Below are 16,975 nucleotides of genomic sequence, written 5' to 3' on the forward strand. Positions count from 1 at the left end.
TTAAGATCGCGCATGAAACCCGGAAGGTTTCGTTACATATCCGGGTAAGGGTTGGAAGGGGGATAAGCGAGGATGGCGGGCAAGATACAGAGGGATTTCTAGTGGATTTGGGAGGGTGACGGAGGGGCACTCCGAGGGAGGGGGGGGGGGGGGGGGGCAGCGAACGAAAGTGGGTTTTGGTGGTCGGCAACGATGGAGAAAACCCTTACGGAGCTTCGTATACGAGTGGAAACGCGAGGTGGTCCGCGGTGCTGGGCTTAAGGAAAAGAGGAGGCACGTGCTAGCCGGATTTATGGGAGTCCGTTATGACGTTGATGTATCACCGCGGCAGAAACGCGTCGTCTGCTTGGCCACGCGAGGGTGGAAGTGGAAAGGAACGGGGGGGCGAGTGAGAGGTCGAAACCACGACGGCGGCCGTCGTGGTCTAGGCGTCCCTGAAGAGAAGAGGAGAACAGGAAGGAAGCACGGGGTTGAAATCGGGGACGGAGAAGAGAGAAGCTTACGTGTATAAGCCGTGAATATTTGTGTGTGGTCCATGCGGTCCCTTGACCGCGAGCCTGAATTTCGCACGCCGCAGAACCTTCGGGTTAAGGTACCATCATGCCGTATACATGCGCATTCCCACTATACTCGTTTCAGCCCAATGGCTACATTTGTAGCAATTATTATTCCGACAGGCTTACAACGATTACATCCCAGTTTACAGAGTTGGTTACTCGAACACTTGTACGTATGTAAAAGGTTCCCCGATATATGTGCTGACCACCGAGTCAAATGGTGGTCACCTATTCACCCCTCCTCAGCCATTCCTTGGTGAGATTAATTTTTTGAATAATATTCAAATCCTCTGTGGGTAACTGACGACTTATCATCGGTCGATAATACAGGGATCCCTTTTTGCCTGTTTTCGAACACAACTTATACGAAAGAGGGTGGATATGACAGCTGAGATCCACGCGTTTACTTGCAAGTTTTCAAAAAATTCTAATTCAAGAATTAGTCAACCGAAGTCAAGTAATTCTAATTCTTTGCTTTAGGGGTGGTCGCTCTATAGTAAACCGTATGCGTATAAAGAGAGAAGAAAAGAGAAAGCAGGCGAAACAGGAAGCTCGAGCCATGTCCGACAAGCCTTGCTGGTAGTTTGGTATATAGGAACAACGTTTGAAAAATTAGAGAAGCATTGAGCAGACGGAGAAAAGGGATAGTAAAAGCATAAGTCACGCGACTACGTCACGCGAGTCGCATAAGCTGCGATGCTTGTACCTGTGCGATAGACAGACCGGCCGACCAAGTAGCGAAGTAGCGTTTATGTACCGCAATCTGTAGACGCTCGCGAGGAACTAACTTTATAGTGTAGCTATATCTTACATTAGCTAGGGTAGAGCCGGGCTCGAAGGGTTTACTACTTAGGGCGCCGCCAACCCTGGTGAAATATCGAATCTTCCGGCGAAATACCCGACACCCTGCAGCACCGCCTTGTGTGGCCTGACACAGGAGTATAAGACACGCGATCTATTTGTCTTCAGGAGCTGTTTACACCACGGAATATTACAATTGCGGCCGTTTAAGCCCTTCCGTATTCGTAATATCTCAACGCTTGATGCGGTAGCGACTTGGAAGCCTCGGATTTTGCTACCGGACGGTGGAATCATGATACGCATACTAGGGTGGTCCTTCAAATAATTGAAAAACAATTTCCTAATTTTTTCAGATTTTTACCTCAATTTTAATATAGTCCGCTTTGTGGTCGAAGTTTCTTATGGCAATAACATGGGAAAAACTTTTTTACTCGGTATATATTTTATTGTAAGAGTAATAATGTTAAAAAAAATTTCTAACTGTGAGGTTTTAGTCGGCATTACTGCTACTGTCTGGGAAAAAATTCACATAATTATACCACGCACTCTCGACGAATTGCACACCTTCGAAATCTAACTTTTTTTATTTAGAGTAAGTGCAATTCGTCTAGATTTGCTGGTATCGTGATGTAAATTTTTTTACAGATAGTAGCACTAATGCCCACTAAAACCTCGCGGTTGCAGATTTTTTTTAATGTTATTACTCTTGCAACAAAATATATATGAGGAAACAAGTTTTTCCCATGTTATTTCCATAAGAAACTTCGATCACAAAGCGGACTATCCCAGAATTGAGACAGAAATCTGAAAAAATTAGGTAATTGTTTCCGTATTATTTGAAGTTGATTTGGGTTTTGGGGTGGCAAAAATTCGTCAACACCCTAAATAAGGACCACCCTAATCCATACACATGTGATATACACGTGAAACCAGACTAATCGTACATTACGCTTCGAACTGGGGAAAGTGCCGCAGATCCAGTCACGTTTTACTCGCCCCATTTAAAATGGGATTAAATATAAATAGGGATGAAAACATTTGAAACATATTAATTCTTTTTGCGTGAAAAATAAATAGTCGTGTTCGATATATATATATCATGTGAACAGGAAACAAAGTACAAGGATTAATCGATCTTGGCTTATTGATTCCGATTTAAACCCCGGTTGGGGTGCGGTTTAACGTTAGCCGGACAATAGCAGAGACTTTGAGATGATGTCGAAGCACTGTGTGTGATTTAGAATGCGATACTGGATTACCGGAATCGTCGGATATGGATAGACGACACGTCCTTACGTGGGTTTAAAGATGTATGTTGAGGGGAAAAACGGGAGGGTGAGTCCTGTGGAGTAATCGTGAAGCTGCCGACCCGCGGAGGCGAGACGTCGCGACAATCGGTGATCACCGACGCGTGGCGAAGGCAATCTGAGGTCCATTTTGTAGTAGAATTTATTTTCCCTTTTCTCCGTTATAACACGTGTGGAGGAGAAAGCTGGAGAGAGAGAAAGAGAGAGAGAGAGAGAGAGAGAGAGAGAGAGAAGATATATATCATAGAGCCAGCAAGCCGGCTAACCGGATACCGCGAGAGTGCCGCAATCCCGAAAGATGTTTGCGCCGATTCGCCAGCCGGAAGTTCGGCGGGTCGAAGAACCGGGGTGAAATCGAATTCGTATAAGAACCGACGCGACGTGCCGGACGCATAAAATGCTTTGCACGCCCTTTAAATCCCCGACGACTAACCAACCCCTCTCGTACTGCAGAATGCATCGTAGCCACAACCATTACCGAACGGAAAACGTCGATAAGTTTTACCGAAATCTAAGTGCGGAACGGGCGCGCGTTTATCCTGTCAACTTTGTCATTATATTCCCGTCTGCGGGACAAATAATTCCCTTTAATGGTTTGCAAGAGGAATTAGTGTATAAGACAATGACTATATAGAATACGTGTACATTAGGGTGGTTTTTTTTCAACTTGTTTTTTTCTTTCAACGTTCTTTTTGAAAAGTTTCTTTTTAGCCACAAACGAAGCCTCGTGAAACATGTATTTTGAGAGGGATTATTTTTGACAATTATTTGTTACAACGAAATATTCCACTTCATCACTAATTATGATCAAGACTTCGGGGAGAAAATATTTCCAAACTGTATTTGGCTGTTTTTAGATCTATTGAGAAAAATCCATCATCAGTTAATTTCGAACTTATTATTTTATTAAGCCATATTCGGTGAACTATAACGAGATAAATCAATGAACAAAATAAAGATAAAGCTTTATTTTGATACTGACTCTAGCTTCTTCATAACAAATAATAAAATAATTGCAGCAGCACGGAAATGAACAAATTACCATTTATGAGTAACGATGAATTATCATCAAGTTCATATCTCGACCATTGATTTAAGAATTTCAGTCATCAAGATGTCTAACTCTTCAGATATTAAGCCTCTATGGTATAAAAATAAACTTAATTCGTTCATCGCGTTGACTTTCAACTTTTCTTCATTTTATTACATCGAGAAAAAATGTCCTGAAAATGAAAGAAAGGAACGAAATATCCAGCGATATAAGGGTGAGTATAGGTTAAAGTGGATTAAGCTAAATACTTATAACCCAAACGCTAACATCGCGCCCGCAAAACTTCGAAAAGAGAAAATAAATAAATAAACGAATAAAAGAAATGAAAAGAGAAGAAAAAAATTTTCTCTCTCAAGTTTTGTTTCCCGTGTATAACACAAGTTTCGAAATGTCTGAAAACAATACGTGTTATATACCAAAACCTACACACCCTAGAATTCACCGTTTCACAGTGAAGAAAATATTATCGATATTATCCAAACCTCCCGAGTCGGCGATACAAGCTAGAACAAAGTTTTACAAACCCGAAAGAAAACCAGAGGACACGTGTTGTGGATGTATGAAGAAGAGCTAACGGGGGAGGGGGGGAAGAAAAAAATAAAAAAAAAAAAAAAACAATCACGTAGAAATAAATTGTGAAGCGAGTTTTCGTTCGAAGCATGAAGTGAAATTTGTTGTGAAAATCTCTCCCAGGTTGTCCGGAAGGTAGTCGAACCCGGGTAGAGATACTGATACGAGAACTCCTGAAAGGGGGTGGAGAAAATAGGGGTAAAAGGAGAAAGAGGAGCAGAGAAGAGAGGAGAGGAGAGGAGAGGAGAGAGGAAACATCGATTGCATGGGGCCCAGGGGCTTGTAACACTGCGGTACGAACAGAGGGATCAGGCGTGCCGATAAAGCAAGCGGCCTGGAAAATGCCGGATCACTGGCGCGATGTTTCAGCAAAAACTGTCTCGAAATCGGAGGAAAGCTGAGGGGCTCTGCAGGGCTGGTTTCCCCTCGTTCAACTAACCGTGCAGGAGGTACACTTTACTTTATATACGCCCGCGCGGTTCCCTCCCTCCCTCCCTCAACCCCCAAACGAATCCGCCGGATTTATGAAGGGCGTAATGCGAATTAAACTAACGTCTGCCTTATGATGCTACAATAAAAGTTACGGGGGGAGGAACATTAATGCCCACTATAAGGGATGTACCAACGCCACCCTGCCGCGTATAACGCGTAGCGCGGATGCGTTACAACTGCGAGCTACGGGTTGTGTTCACTGTTCCTCGATTTTTCCACTTTCATTCTTTTCCTCTTTTACTTCAAATCCTCGTCGCACATACAAACATCTACACAAATCTAATCCTCCTTCGCGAGCATTTTTATACGGCTTCGAAGTGGCCTGCGAAACCCAGGAAACGGGTCTTCCGATTCTATTAACGGTAGAATAATGTAGTGACGACGAAAGGGTTGATGAAACCATGCGCGTTTATGTGTAAGTTACGAAATTAATCCAATTTAATTATTCTCGTTACTTTTCACCATTCAAAGATACTAACCCTGCCATCAATTTCAATTGATACTGTTTTCGAGAAATTATAATATTCATGCATACTGGAAAATGATTTAAATCATGTAAGTTATGTCTGTACCGAACCTTTGGCGATATCTGTGAAATTTTTTGACGAACCGGAGCCAGCGTGACCGACGAGTATTCATCGGTTCGGTACGTGGCTTTCGTTGGATATCGACTGACAGTGAATTCAAGAGAGTCAGCTTGTCTGACCTGGACGGCATTGGCTACTGAATCTGTCCTACTGATACGTCCGACTGGGTAGATGAGTTACCGACAGCCGGTAAAGAAGAGATAGATCAGTTGCCGACAGCCAGTAAGCGAGATTTTAGTATATTCCTACTGACTGTACGAGTTATCGATTGATAGTAGCGAGAAAAAGTATTGCCAACTGAAGATGAAATTCGAATTTTGCATCTGATTTCAAGACAAAATTTACAAAATTTCTTTCTTGTATATTAGAACTTGATTATTTCACGTGAAAGTTTTCCCCCAGGATTCCTGCCTTCTGCCAAAAGATGGCCAAGGCAAGTTGGAAGCAACGCCTAATGCGGCAGGGTATAAAAGCTGTTGAAAACAGCTGTGTTCAGATCGATAACCGGAAATGTTGTTCAAGCGTTTGTTCAACATACAAGAAACGAAACTCACACTATACTAAAAGCGCGATAAGTTAATCTGTTTCGATAAGGTTGTGTTCAACTCGTAGCCACTTGCAGTTGAGTTTTATACGCAAGCCGAAGCTACGGACGAACCTTCGACGGTACGTTATATCCAAAACCTACACTTTACCATCTTACAATATGAAGTTGCTTTTCATTCTATAATTACTGTGCTTTATACGCTAATTTCCAACGAGTATCGTGTGGAACCCGGTGTAATTTAAATATTCCATGTTATGTGGACGCAAAAACCGGTGCGTCGTTTCGTCGACACGCCAGCAGAAGTGACGCTTGGCGATACAAAGAACTGCGCGCGCAATCCATATTCATATGTATATAAACATTTGGCGCCAAATTTCAAGCCCGATTTACCGCGAGACCAAATTCAAAACAAATTGTCGAATCACTCCGGATGAATTTCCGGAAATTAGAGAAAACAGGAAATGTGAAATAGAGATAACATTCAATGGTGATCGAACATAAGTGTGCTGTTTGAAAATCATCATTCGACAGATGAATTTAAGTGATTCCAAAGAAAAAAAAATCAATATGGCCGCCTCTGACACGTTTACGATTTCATTTGAGCTCTACAATCGTTTGTAGCTTCTGTTCTTTCGCGAGCGTTGATTCGCGTTAAACAACACAGTTGAAAAACAATTTGTTTATCGTTTTGGTTCAAGTTGCGAAGTTCATTCTTACACACGAAAAAATTGATAGTACATTTTATGTTCCTATCTCTTTCTCGTCGTACGAGATAGTGATTTCCGGTTAATTGTGTGCGTGAGTTTCATTCAAAGTCGTTAAGTAAATTCAATCAGATCATCGGTGAGTAGAGGATATAATAATTCGTATTCTAATTGCTGATATACGGATGGAAATCGTTTTGTTTTTGACTTACTTGGATCACCAGACTAAAAATAAAATAAAAGACAAAACAATTATTTTTACATAATGTCGTTTATGTTTTCTGAACGTGAAACGTTTACGCGTGGAAAATTTTTAGACTCCTCTTTTAAGATCGGCCAAATTATTCACTGTATAGTTACTTTTTACTCTTGTCACTCTGCGGCGACAATTAAGCGTTGATTTGCATATGTAACGAGGGCTACAAAGCGTGACGAATTCCTTCTAAATTCATCGACAGCTGTACAATGTACATACACATCGCATATGCATACGTGCCTTTCTATGTACAAGTTCATATGATAAAAATACATAGCAGATAAAATATTTGCACGATCGCTAATTATCCAGAGTCGTGAAAAAAACTTGATACGAAAACAGCAGAAAAAAAAGAGATGAAAAGAAAATACATGTGTGGAAAAGAGGAGTAATTTGGTACTTTCGACTCGTTGCTTGGAGAAAATTAGCTTGTGGAATATCTGTTTCACCGAAGGAGGGGGAACAAAAAATCGGCGAAGACGTTGCGAGATAATAAACCGTGTAATGGGCTTTAGGATATAAAAACTGTTTAGCGAGAAAAAGTGAAATACACGTACTAACGAATTCACTCACGAAAACCCTAAAGTATAATCGCAGGCAAGGAATGGAAATTTTTTTCTCTAGAATTTACAAACCTATCGTACATATATTATAATCTATACTTCGTTCTCCCAAGAAGTCGAGGAGAGCAGCACTCAAATCGACGGAGGAATTTCTTTACCCTCTTCTGAGGGCTAAAATGTTCTGAAAATTCAACTGCGTTACGTATCGAACAATGTATGTACGTGTAATTATGGCTGCTATTACCTGCTCAGAATTTTCTGCAAAATTCCGTAGTAACTGTTGCAAAGACACAAGTTCTTCGTACTTTGTCATACAAATGATATAGACATACATAGAACATAATTACCATTTCGTGATCTGCAGAGTAGCAATAAATTTGAGTCCTCTATTTCATTTTTTCATTGGATTTCCTATCTTTACGTTCACCAGCGTTATTGGAAGAACGCGAATACAACGATCTGCCTTATCGCGTATCACACTCACACGTATATATGTATGTATGCGTGTGTATAGAATACTTCCAGTTAACCAAGAGAATATATATATATCAATGGTTTACTACAGTTACGATCGCTACGATATCGCGTTGCAAGAAACTGTTTTTAGAGGTGTTACTATATAGCTGCATAGAAAGAGAAAACGAAATTGTTTCTGGTAATTTATGATTATACGAATCTGGCAAAAAGAGAATAATTTCAAAGTTACAATTGTAATTATTTTCTCTTGACACTTTGAGTGCAGTATAGAAAGGGGAAAAAAGGACGTCTTTTTTTATATGGATCTGCAGACAAAAGCTTCGCGACATTTTTATTTCGAACATCCGATATTAACTCGTTTAAGAAATATGAGACGTACGTTTGACTTTGCACTAAGGAATTTAATATCCGTCAATACTTGTGTATAAGTAGTGTAATTCAAGTTCGCGTTGAAAATCGCAGGCTTCATCAATTCGCGCACAATCATGTCTCTTCCTTTGGCTCTGATACGAATTCAAAAATAAAGCGAAGTAAAAAAAACCTATCATGAACTAAACTGGAATATAGAATTTCAGTTTTTGATTATTATTATTTTTCAACTAAGGTATAATTTCAGTCGCAGCCGCGGATTTTAATTACGCGAGTTAATATGAAATGCTAATTATCACTGGAAATGGTGAATTCAACTGAAATATGAAATTTGATTATTCTATTGGACCCGCAAGTCAAATTCTAACCTATTCTGGTGAATTCTAGAAATTAAAAAAAAAATATATATACATATATATATTTTTATTTATAGTAGACTGAAATTTATATGAATATACAAACTCCATTAGTGTGAATTTTTTTCACTTTCTCATCTCACTCTTGATACCTCCGCGACTTCTAAATCAATATCTCATGACAGTGGAATTCGTAAAACATGAAATTGAGGAGCTTGCTAGTATGAAAAACGGCCTTTGCGTGGTTTTTATTTATTTAAAAACGTATCACCTTATTCAATACTTGATATCAAGATTCGCCGATTTTTTCACGTGTTCTGTTGACTATTTCGAACAACTTCAAGCATGGATTTTGCGAAATTCTTTTTCATTAAAAAAAAATAACAATTTCGAACATGACGAAGATTTTTCCGTAATTATTTTTCAACCTGGAACATCATTTCTTATCGAAAACCATGAACAAAAATAAATCAGCAGCCTCTTAGGATAGATATATGTATAATGTGTCATATATGGCTATAATTTAACTTTCAACTCTCTTCATGCCTGAGCGTTTAATACTCTTCGATATAAGGAAATAATAAACATTCACCCACAAACGATAGAAATTTATCGCTCGGTTGACAATCAAACCGTCGTGCAACTCTGCGCCTGCGACTTTTCGATCGTCCGGTATTGGATTTCTAGACTCGAGAGCAAGGTATCAAATTTAACGATAGTAAGCTTGATCAATATAAGAAAAGGTATCGTAGCGGCTAAGGCCAAATGAAATGATCAAAGTCATTCAACTCTTCCTATCTGAATACAATATGTATCCATACAAGCAATTAAATTTGTATTCGAAAGCACCGAAACCTTTCCTTCTGCCCACCGTGAAAACGGATAAAAGGAGCGAAAAGCCAAGATCAGGAGTAACCAGGAGTCCCGAAGCGTCTTATCTTGTCGTCCTTTGGCTCGACTAGACCTTGTATAATCGACCGAATAGCTAACGAGCCCGCGCAAGCTTGGTCTCGGGGTTGACCGGAGAGAGGATTGATGCTTTCCCGCCGCCAGGAGCGGCGCCGAGTCCTGCCAGACAAGCATCAGGCACATCCATCCAGCATCCTGCAGTAGTCGTTGCCCCACCTCTGAGCCTGCCCCCAGCTGCTAATTAAACTGGAAGATGACTTTCTTGGGTTTCACCGCACAGCTGGGCAAAAGAGGCTCGTCTCCAGGGAGATGTGATTAATTTGGATATTATCATGGAGAAATTTAATAAGCAGGCATATTTATGACGTAACGACGTGAGCATGGTTAAATGTGTATCACACGGTGGATTTAGCTTAAGAACCTTTGGCACCTTCGGTGAAAATGATGCGAAAGGTAGAAAGAAATGTAAACTCTCATTCGTTATATGATATGGATTTAGAAAGAAGAACGAATTGATGTTAAAGCTTTTGATGGATTGTAGGAAGTTCGTTTGCGATTAAATCTAAGCAAAAACTCTTTGTACGACAGTTAAAGAAGCTGGATCCTCCGTCCGAAATTTGTAGAAATTCTACGCGATACTCATGATGCTTGATGTGATTTCCCCACAAATTTCATCACCATTTTTAATAATGCCAAGCTTCTGATTACCTGATTAATTGGATTGAATGAATTCTAGGGTTATATTAAATTTTTTATTCAAACCGACTGATCAATTGAAAGATCAAACGTTATCCTTAATATTTCAGTGTATATAGTTAATGAACCGGCTGAGTGGAGGATATAATCAGAGTATCCAGGGTATAATCACTGTAATTATCATGTTGTGGCTTTCAGACATGTCAAAGGAGAGGAACGGCGATGGACGATCAAGGAAAGGGGACGAAGACGGCGTCGGTGTATCGATAGAGGCTGCGAAAGAGAGCCGACATGCGGCCAGGCTGAGCACCCTCGGTAATCACTTTAGCGCCCGATTTCACCGGGAACCTTCATTCTTCGTCAGAGTTCCCGGAAGGTTAGTCTCCGCCCTACTGAACCAAATGACACAAACACGATCGTATATCACTGTGGCAAGCCAAATCATTTGTTGTGTAACCAATCGCATCGATCGAAGCACGCGCCATACGTATACACTATTCCCCAGTGATTCTAGGACGAATAATTTTTTGGACAAGTCGGTTACGTTGGCAACCCTGAATCCAACCCCCGCAAACATAACCCCTTCAAATTGAGAATAAATTCAACGTGTAGTTTATTAATTTTATTCGATGAAATATATGAAAAATTACGAAAGCACGAATCATCAGATATACTAGATTAAAGATATTAACTTGAATAGATTAGGTTAGGTTTAGAAAGATTAAGCATGTTTGGTAGCCAATCGGTGATGGCGCTACGAGTGGATTCAGGGTTGCCAACGTAACCGACTGGTCGAAAAAATTATCCGTCTCAGAATGATTCGATAAAAGTGTACCTCGTGTATGTACCTATAACCCACCAAAGACTCTGGTTCCAGTGAGATCGTTTCGGTAACGATTGCCATCAAGTTGAGACCGTCTGCATTAATCTCGTGAAAATAGTAGTCGTGAATCGGTGACACATGAGCAGTTTCGGTAACCCGCGTCATTTTGAACGATTGTAATGGGGTCTGTGTATACATATATACAAGCAATGATTGCAGACCCATTTGGAAAAGGTATAGGACCATTCGGGAAATCGTTCGCGCATTCCATTACTGCCCTCAATTCAAGAATCATTGCTATTTGCGCTTTCAGTACTGTTATACGATTCTATTTATATACACAAAGTTCGTAAACAAAATTTTTCCCCTCTCTTGTGTATAAAACTCCGGAACAAGTAAACCGAAGCGATTTTTCACCGTGGAATTATCACAGCCCAGAGAGAAAAGTTTTGTGATCGGATAAGTGATGTGCAGAAAAATGGAAGAATTGTATATCTCATGATTTCCATTTCTATCAACACCGCGGTTGTACGTTAAACTGGAAAATTGAAAATCACGACATGGTTGATTTGAGGAATCGCGCTGCAGGTGTGAATCTCTGGATGGCTATGCTGTTTTCGAACATCCATTTACATGCTGAGAATTGTCAATTTTCATAAATTCCGGCCGCAAGCAATTCACGGAAAAGTTGTGCCGCGGATATGAATCGAATAATTCCGTTCTAAATCGCTCGTGACAAATTTAAGCTTCCTCGTAATTGCCCATCAGTGGGTATCGAAAACCACGAGAGCAAAATTTGGGGGGCGTCAAAAGTTTGAAATGGGACCTCAGTATTAATCCACCAAACCTCATTATCCCTTGAAATTCGAGATGAAATAGAGATTAACCATTAGCACTTAACTAACCTCGATGCGGTGTTTTCGAACGGTGAAAGTGATCCCGATGATTATTACAGGTGTTACTTTAATTTCAAATGTAATATTGAATAAACAAGTTGTAAACGATCGACGCAAAACTGCAATCTGAGAAATCTGTTCTTCAACTTTATCCAGAATGTCGAAAAATCGATGTAAAAATCGTTGAAGTAGCTACTTCAGACTTTTTACAACTACAAAGATGTTAGAAATTAAAGACTATCAACATGTTGAATTCAGATTCAAAGGATAAGAATCGTATGTAGATACGTTTATTCATATATTGTTCAACCAGTCAACGCAAAGACCCTCAGGTTATAAACACAAGAGCGGATAAGGATCACTTTGATTTTTTAATAATTTTTCGTGAGAATTGTGTAAATGCCATGATGAACCATTTTTTTTTTCGTTTATTTTCGAATAGAAGTAGTTCGCTTGTTAATTTTTTATATTCATAATTCGATACAAAAATGACAAAAACAGGCATTCGTACTTTAATGATTAGTCCACATAAGAGTTTGTCTATGTCTCTAAATACCGAAGTCCAGGTATCTCAAGCGCAAAAAGGACTCAACATCCCCATTCTATACACAAGTCTAATAAAAATACTCTAATAAATTTTCATTCGACACAGAAATCAAGAAATTGCATGACTTCCACGAATGTATTATTGGAATTTTGTGCAATTCGTGTCATTTCTTTATTCCTGCGTCAAATGAAAATGCATCGAAATGTTTTTGGTCAGAATTGTGTATAGAATGGAGCTGTTAAGTCCTTTATCGCGTTTGAGATACGCGGACTTCGATATTTGGAGGAATGTACGTGAACCTAGAAATCTACTGCGGCACCCCCTTAATTTACAAAATTGAACTCGGACCTTTGACCACCATACACAGTTGTGCCTATAAAAGATAAAATATCCATTCCACTTTGCCATAAAACGACGATAACTTGCCGCAGGGTGAACCTGATCGGAGAACACATCGACTACTGCGGTTACGCGGTGTGTCCAATGGCCATTAGACAGGACGTATTGGTGGCAGTCTCTTCGACGGAGGACGGAATGCTGCGGTTGACAAATTTGGAGGCGAAATACTCGGATTTCGAGTGCAATTTTGGTCACATCCGGTGAGTAAATCCGCCGTTCTTTGCCTTTGTCAATTTTTTTGCAGGAAAGAAGCATCGGTCATTCGAAGCACCCTCGTCACGTGAGAATCCGAGCTTGTTGACGAAAAATCACCCGACATATGCCCGATCAAAGATATTGATCTTACCGAAGGATTCGCAAATCCTTCTGGCATAGACGCGATATGGACTGAGGTTTTCAAGCGTTTCTTTGCCGCAAGCTAGGATGCTAGTTCTACGGCGATTAGCTACTTGTCATCCGGAGAAAAGCGTCAAGATGTTGAAAGTGTTTCACTGTATCAACTTGAGGCTGCTACGCAAAGGGGGCGGGGTTGAAATTCGGAATTTGAAAAGTTCCGAAAGCATAGAATTCTGAATTTTTTTATAGCGAAATTTAAAGTAAAGAAAGTAAACTTTGATGAAACATCAAAGTTCAAACGGTCTGAAACGCGACGCTCAAAGTGTGGAAAATGCAAAATTCCGAAAGTACGAAATACAGAAAAGGCATAACTCAGAAAATTAAAAAATCTGAAATATCGAAATTCTAAATGATTAAAGATTTTAAGTTTCATGAATTTCAGGCTTGATAAAATTTCGTCACTTTTGAACTTATATCTTTATTTTCGGAATCGGGGTAATTCTGATTTTCGGTTTTTCTGATTTTTCTCACCCTCCCGTCGAGTAAACTACGCTGTTTGAGCATATTAATAATTTAAAATTCATCAAAGTAGGCCAATAAGTTGGTATATTTTAATTTTTGGAACTTTATTCTATCGCACCTTTAATTTTTTAAATTTAGCTCTATCCTAGCTTGACTTTCGGAATTTTGAACCGTTGACTTTACGACGATTCGACAACTTTATTGTTTCCAAAAAGTTCAACTTCTGTACTTCAAGTTTCGCCAGTAAATAATTCGGAACTTTATAAATGCGGAACTTCAACCCCGTCCCACACAAAGACACGATGTCTTGTTTCACCTGATCCTTTGTCTCGACTGAATAACGGCTATATAGGGGAATCCTTATTAAAGTCGATTTCCGAGTTTCACCGTAGAATCCTGAGGGTAAAATTTATACAGCTACTGAATCTCGGTTTTGCCTATACCCCTAGTGCAAACAATCAATCAACGCGTTGATATCGCAACGCGGTTCTATTTGTACACGGTATACAGACATCGCCGTGAATCCCTTCGCGTAATATCGAGGGAGGCGAAAAGCTCGCGGCTGTCAAGCCTCGTCGTCGTTGAAGTTAGCGTCTAGAAACGTGACAAAAAATTTCGCTACGAGGACCGTCCATTAATAACCGTAGAAGAAAATCATATCTCGGTTGGATCATCGCGAGGAGTTTGATAAACGATAGTGTCACACCTCGATTCACGGAGCAAAGTTAAACCGAGCTAAAACGTATAAATTGATATTCGGAAAGCCGATCCCGATCGCGAAATGCAAGATTGTCGATCCTTGTTATTCTTCATTTCTCACGAGTGCCCACGCGGTCCTAGTCGGACACTTTAGCGTACTCGTTAGAAAAATTTTAATTCAAAATCGTCGGCTTTTTCGACGGAAGAAGCTTGCCAAAGTGGCTGGAGGAGACGAGCAGGTACGGCGAAACGGAAGTAATGAAGTCTCGGTTCAGATCATCCCGTCGCCTTGTCCTGGCTGATGCGAGTAATAGGACGAAATTGCTTTGCCCGCCCGTGGCGGGTCGTTACCAGAAACAGCTGTACCAACGAAAACTTTCTACCTCCGATGTACCCGTACTCAATGTTCGTATCTTGAAACGCGGGAAAACTCAGTGCATTTCGAAAATAAGACTGAAATTTTGAGTCTGCCGAAGAAATAAGCTCGTTCTTATAAAAAATATTATCGATCTCAAGAGAAAGAAAAATTTCAGTTTAAATTTTGTATGTTTGTACGCAAAGAGAAAGGATTATTAGAAGTGATATTCGACTGAACGCGGTGGACACAAATACTTAGTTTAATAAAATACTTTTGTGGATCTAACAAAGTTCAGTTGAATCAACTAAACATTTTGTTAGACCGATAGATTTGAATTGAATAATTATTTTTTTCGCTCAGTGTAATACCAAGCGTTCTTTCATTTTTTTTTCTTTGAGAAAATCACAGGCACTTGTTTGTAAATTGATAGGTAGACAGTAAGTTAGTTACTAGCTAATATTGAAGGTATTAATATTAATGTGTAAAAAAAATGTTCATTAATAAGCGCCATATTTCTTGAAAGGTTACTAGAAAAATTATACTTTCAAGCTGGAACACCTGGAAGAGTCTGGAAATTTCAGAGTTCAAAAAGCGTGTGAACTCTCTAAGTTACAACCAATTCGCTCTCGGCTGGCTTCCCATTAACCCTTGATCCAACGCCATTTGCACACAGATTCAGAAAGCTTTCACAATAACGAACTGCAGACTTATAAGTGCCCTTGCTGTTCTCTGGTTCTTTTGAAAAGCGACGCTAATTCGAACTCTATTATGGTACACACGAAACTGTATACCCCGTACAATTGTTTCAATTTTTTTATATCACACAATCGACTTATGGTTACTGAATTAATTTACTGAATTAATTTACAGAATCTTTTTGAGAACGGTTCGGTGTTGGATTTTTTTTATTCTTTTTTTTTTTTTTTATTCGCCCTATTTGAACAGAAGATGAATATCAAAAAGCATATTCAGAATTTATATTCTCAGAATCGCTTAGCATCAACGGTGATGAAATTTGACGAGTTTTCCACTTTGTTAAATCACGTTGATCGGTATAACAACCTTTTAATTTTGGAAAATATTAATTTCCGAGTAAACATCCGTTGAAGCGTAATGTCGAACGATTTTTATTTCAACACGAGCTGTGTAAAGTAGAGATAAACAGTTATTGAGAATTCCGCCTGGAAGAGAAGTATTAAAGACTTTTTTCCCCTTGAATTCGAATACGCGAATTTGAATGCGATTCATTTGTACCGTGAGAGAAAAGATCAAGAGATCAAAAACTAGAAGGTCCATAATATCAAAGTTTTTAAAAAGCGAAAACTCAATTTATAGTTTCAAACAAACGTAGAAATCGTGAAAAATATAAAGGTTAAAATATAGAATGCCAAAACGTAGAATCGTATAAAGATTTTATATTTTGCCGTTCAATGTTTTAACCTTAAGATATTTATCAACTTTCTACATATACTTTCAATTTTCTATATTTTTATAATTCTACGAAACAGATTTTTGCATCTTTTAAAATTCTATATTTCGCCCCTTCTATAAATCGGCCACATTAATTTTTTATCCCCACCCGATAAATTTCCTCCAGAGTTTCTATTTTAATCTCCAGGAATAAGCACTGCGCCTCCTTATCCGATTATCGAAGCAGAAGCTTTAATTGCATTGTCCTCACAATGCATCGTCACTGACTAGACAAATACATGCGTGATCCTAGGAGCAGTTCCTTCGACGGAAGTCCCGCATGGCAAAACTACTTCTTGTGCGGTGTAAAGGGTGCCCTGGACGAGATTCCCGAGGGCCGTCAACCACGCGGGATGCTGGCAGCTGTTTGGGGAAACGTTCCACCGAGTTCCGGGCTTTCCAGTTCCAGCGCTCTCGTTTCAGCCGCTGTACTCGGAACCATGCATCTCAGCGAGGTAAGTTGTCATTTATTTTTCTAATTAATTCGTACACCGTACAGTCCTTGATTACGTTCGTTCGTTAGCGCAAATTTATTTCGTTAAAAAAATGTTGCAATCATCATAGAATATGTGTGTACACATTTTCATCCATTGATATCTTTTGTGGACAGATTAATTTCAACGATTCGAGGGTTGAAGAATTCATATTTTTTTTCATTTTACGTGTGAAAACTATAAGAATTT

At 39.5% G+C, this 16,975-nt stretch overlaps 1 protein-coding gene across 6 annotated transcripts in view; it reads left to right on the forward strand.

Moving 5' to 3' along the window:
- LOC124404409 (N-acetylgalactosamine kinase) overlaps positions 1 to 16,975 on the forward strand; it is a 66,439-nt gene that overhangs the window by 40,323 nt on the left and 9,141 nt on the right. For 2 of the 6 annotated variants that reach the window (XM_046878508.1, XM_046878510.1), the window contains exons 2-4: positions 10,441 to 10,618; positions 12,940 to 13,107; positions 16,546 to 16,747. In XM_046878508.1, the coding sequence (XP_046734464.1) occupies positions 10,443 to 10,618; positions 12,940 to 13,107; positions 16,546 to 16,747 (546 nt within the window). In that variant the 5' untranslated portion in view covers positions 10,441 to 10,442. Of the gene's footprint in view, positions 1 to 4,628; positions 4,736 to 5,858; positions 6,032 to 6,734; positions 6,756 to 9,247; positions 9,338 to 10,440; positions 10,619 to 12,939; positions 13,108 to 16,545; positions 16,748 to 16,975 lie in introns of those variants that run through there. The other 4 variants (XM_046878511.1, XM_046878506.1, XM_046878509.1 and 1 more) reach the window with 4 other exon arrangements.

The sequence above is a fragment of the Diprion similis genome, chromosome 3 (assembly GCF_021155765.1).
Source record: "Diprion similis isolate iyDipSimi1 chromosome 3, iyDipSimi1.1, whole genome shotgun sequence".
Classification (NCBI taxonomy): Eukaryota; Metazoa; Arthropoda; class Insecta; order Hymenoptera; family Diprionidae; genus Diprion; species Diprion similis.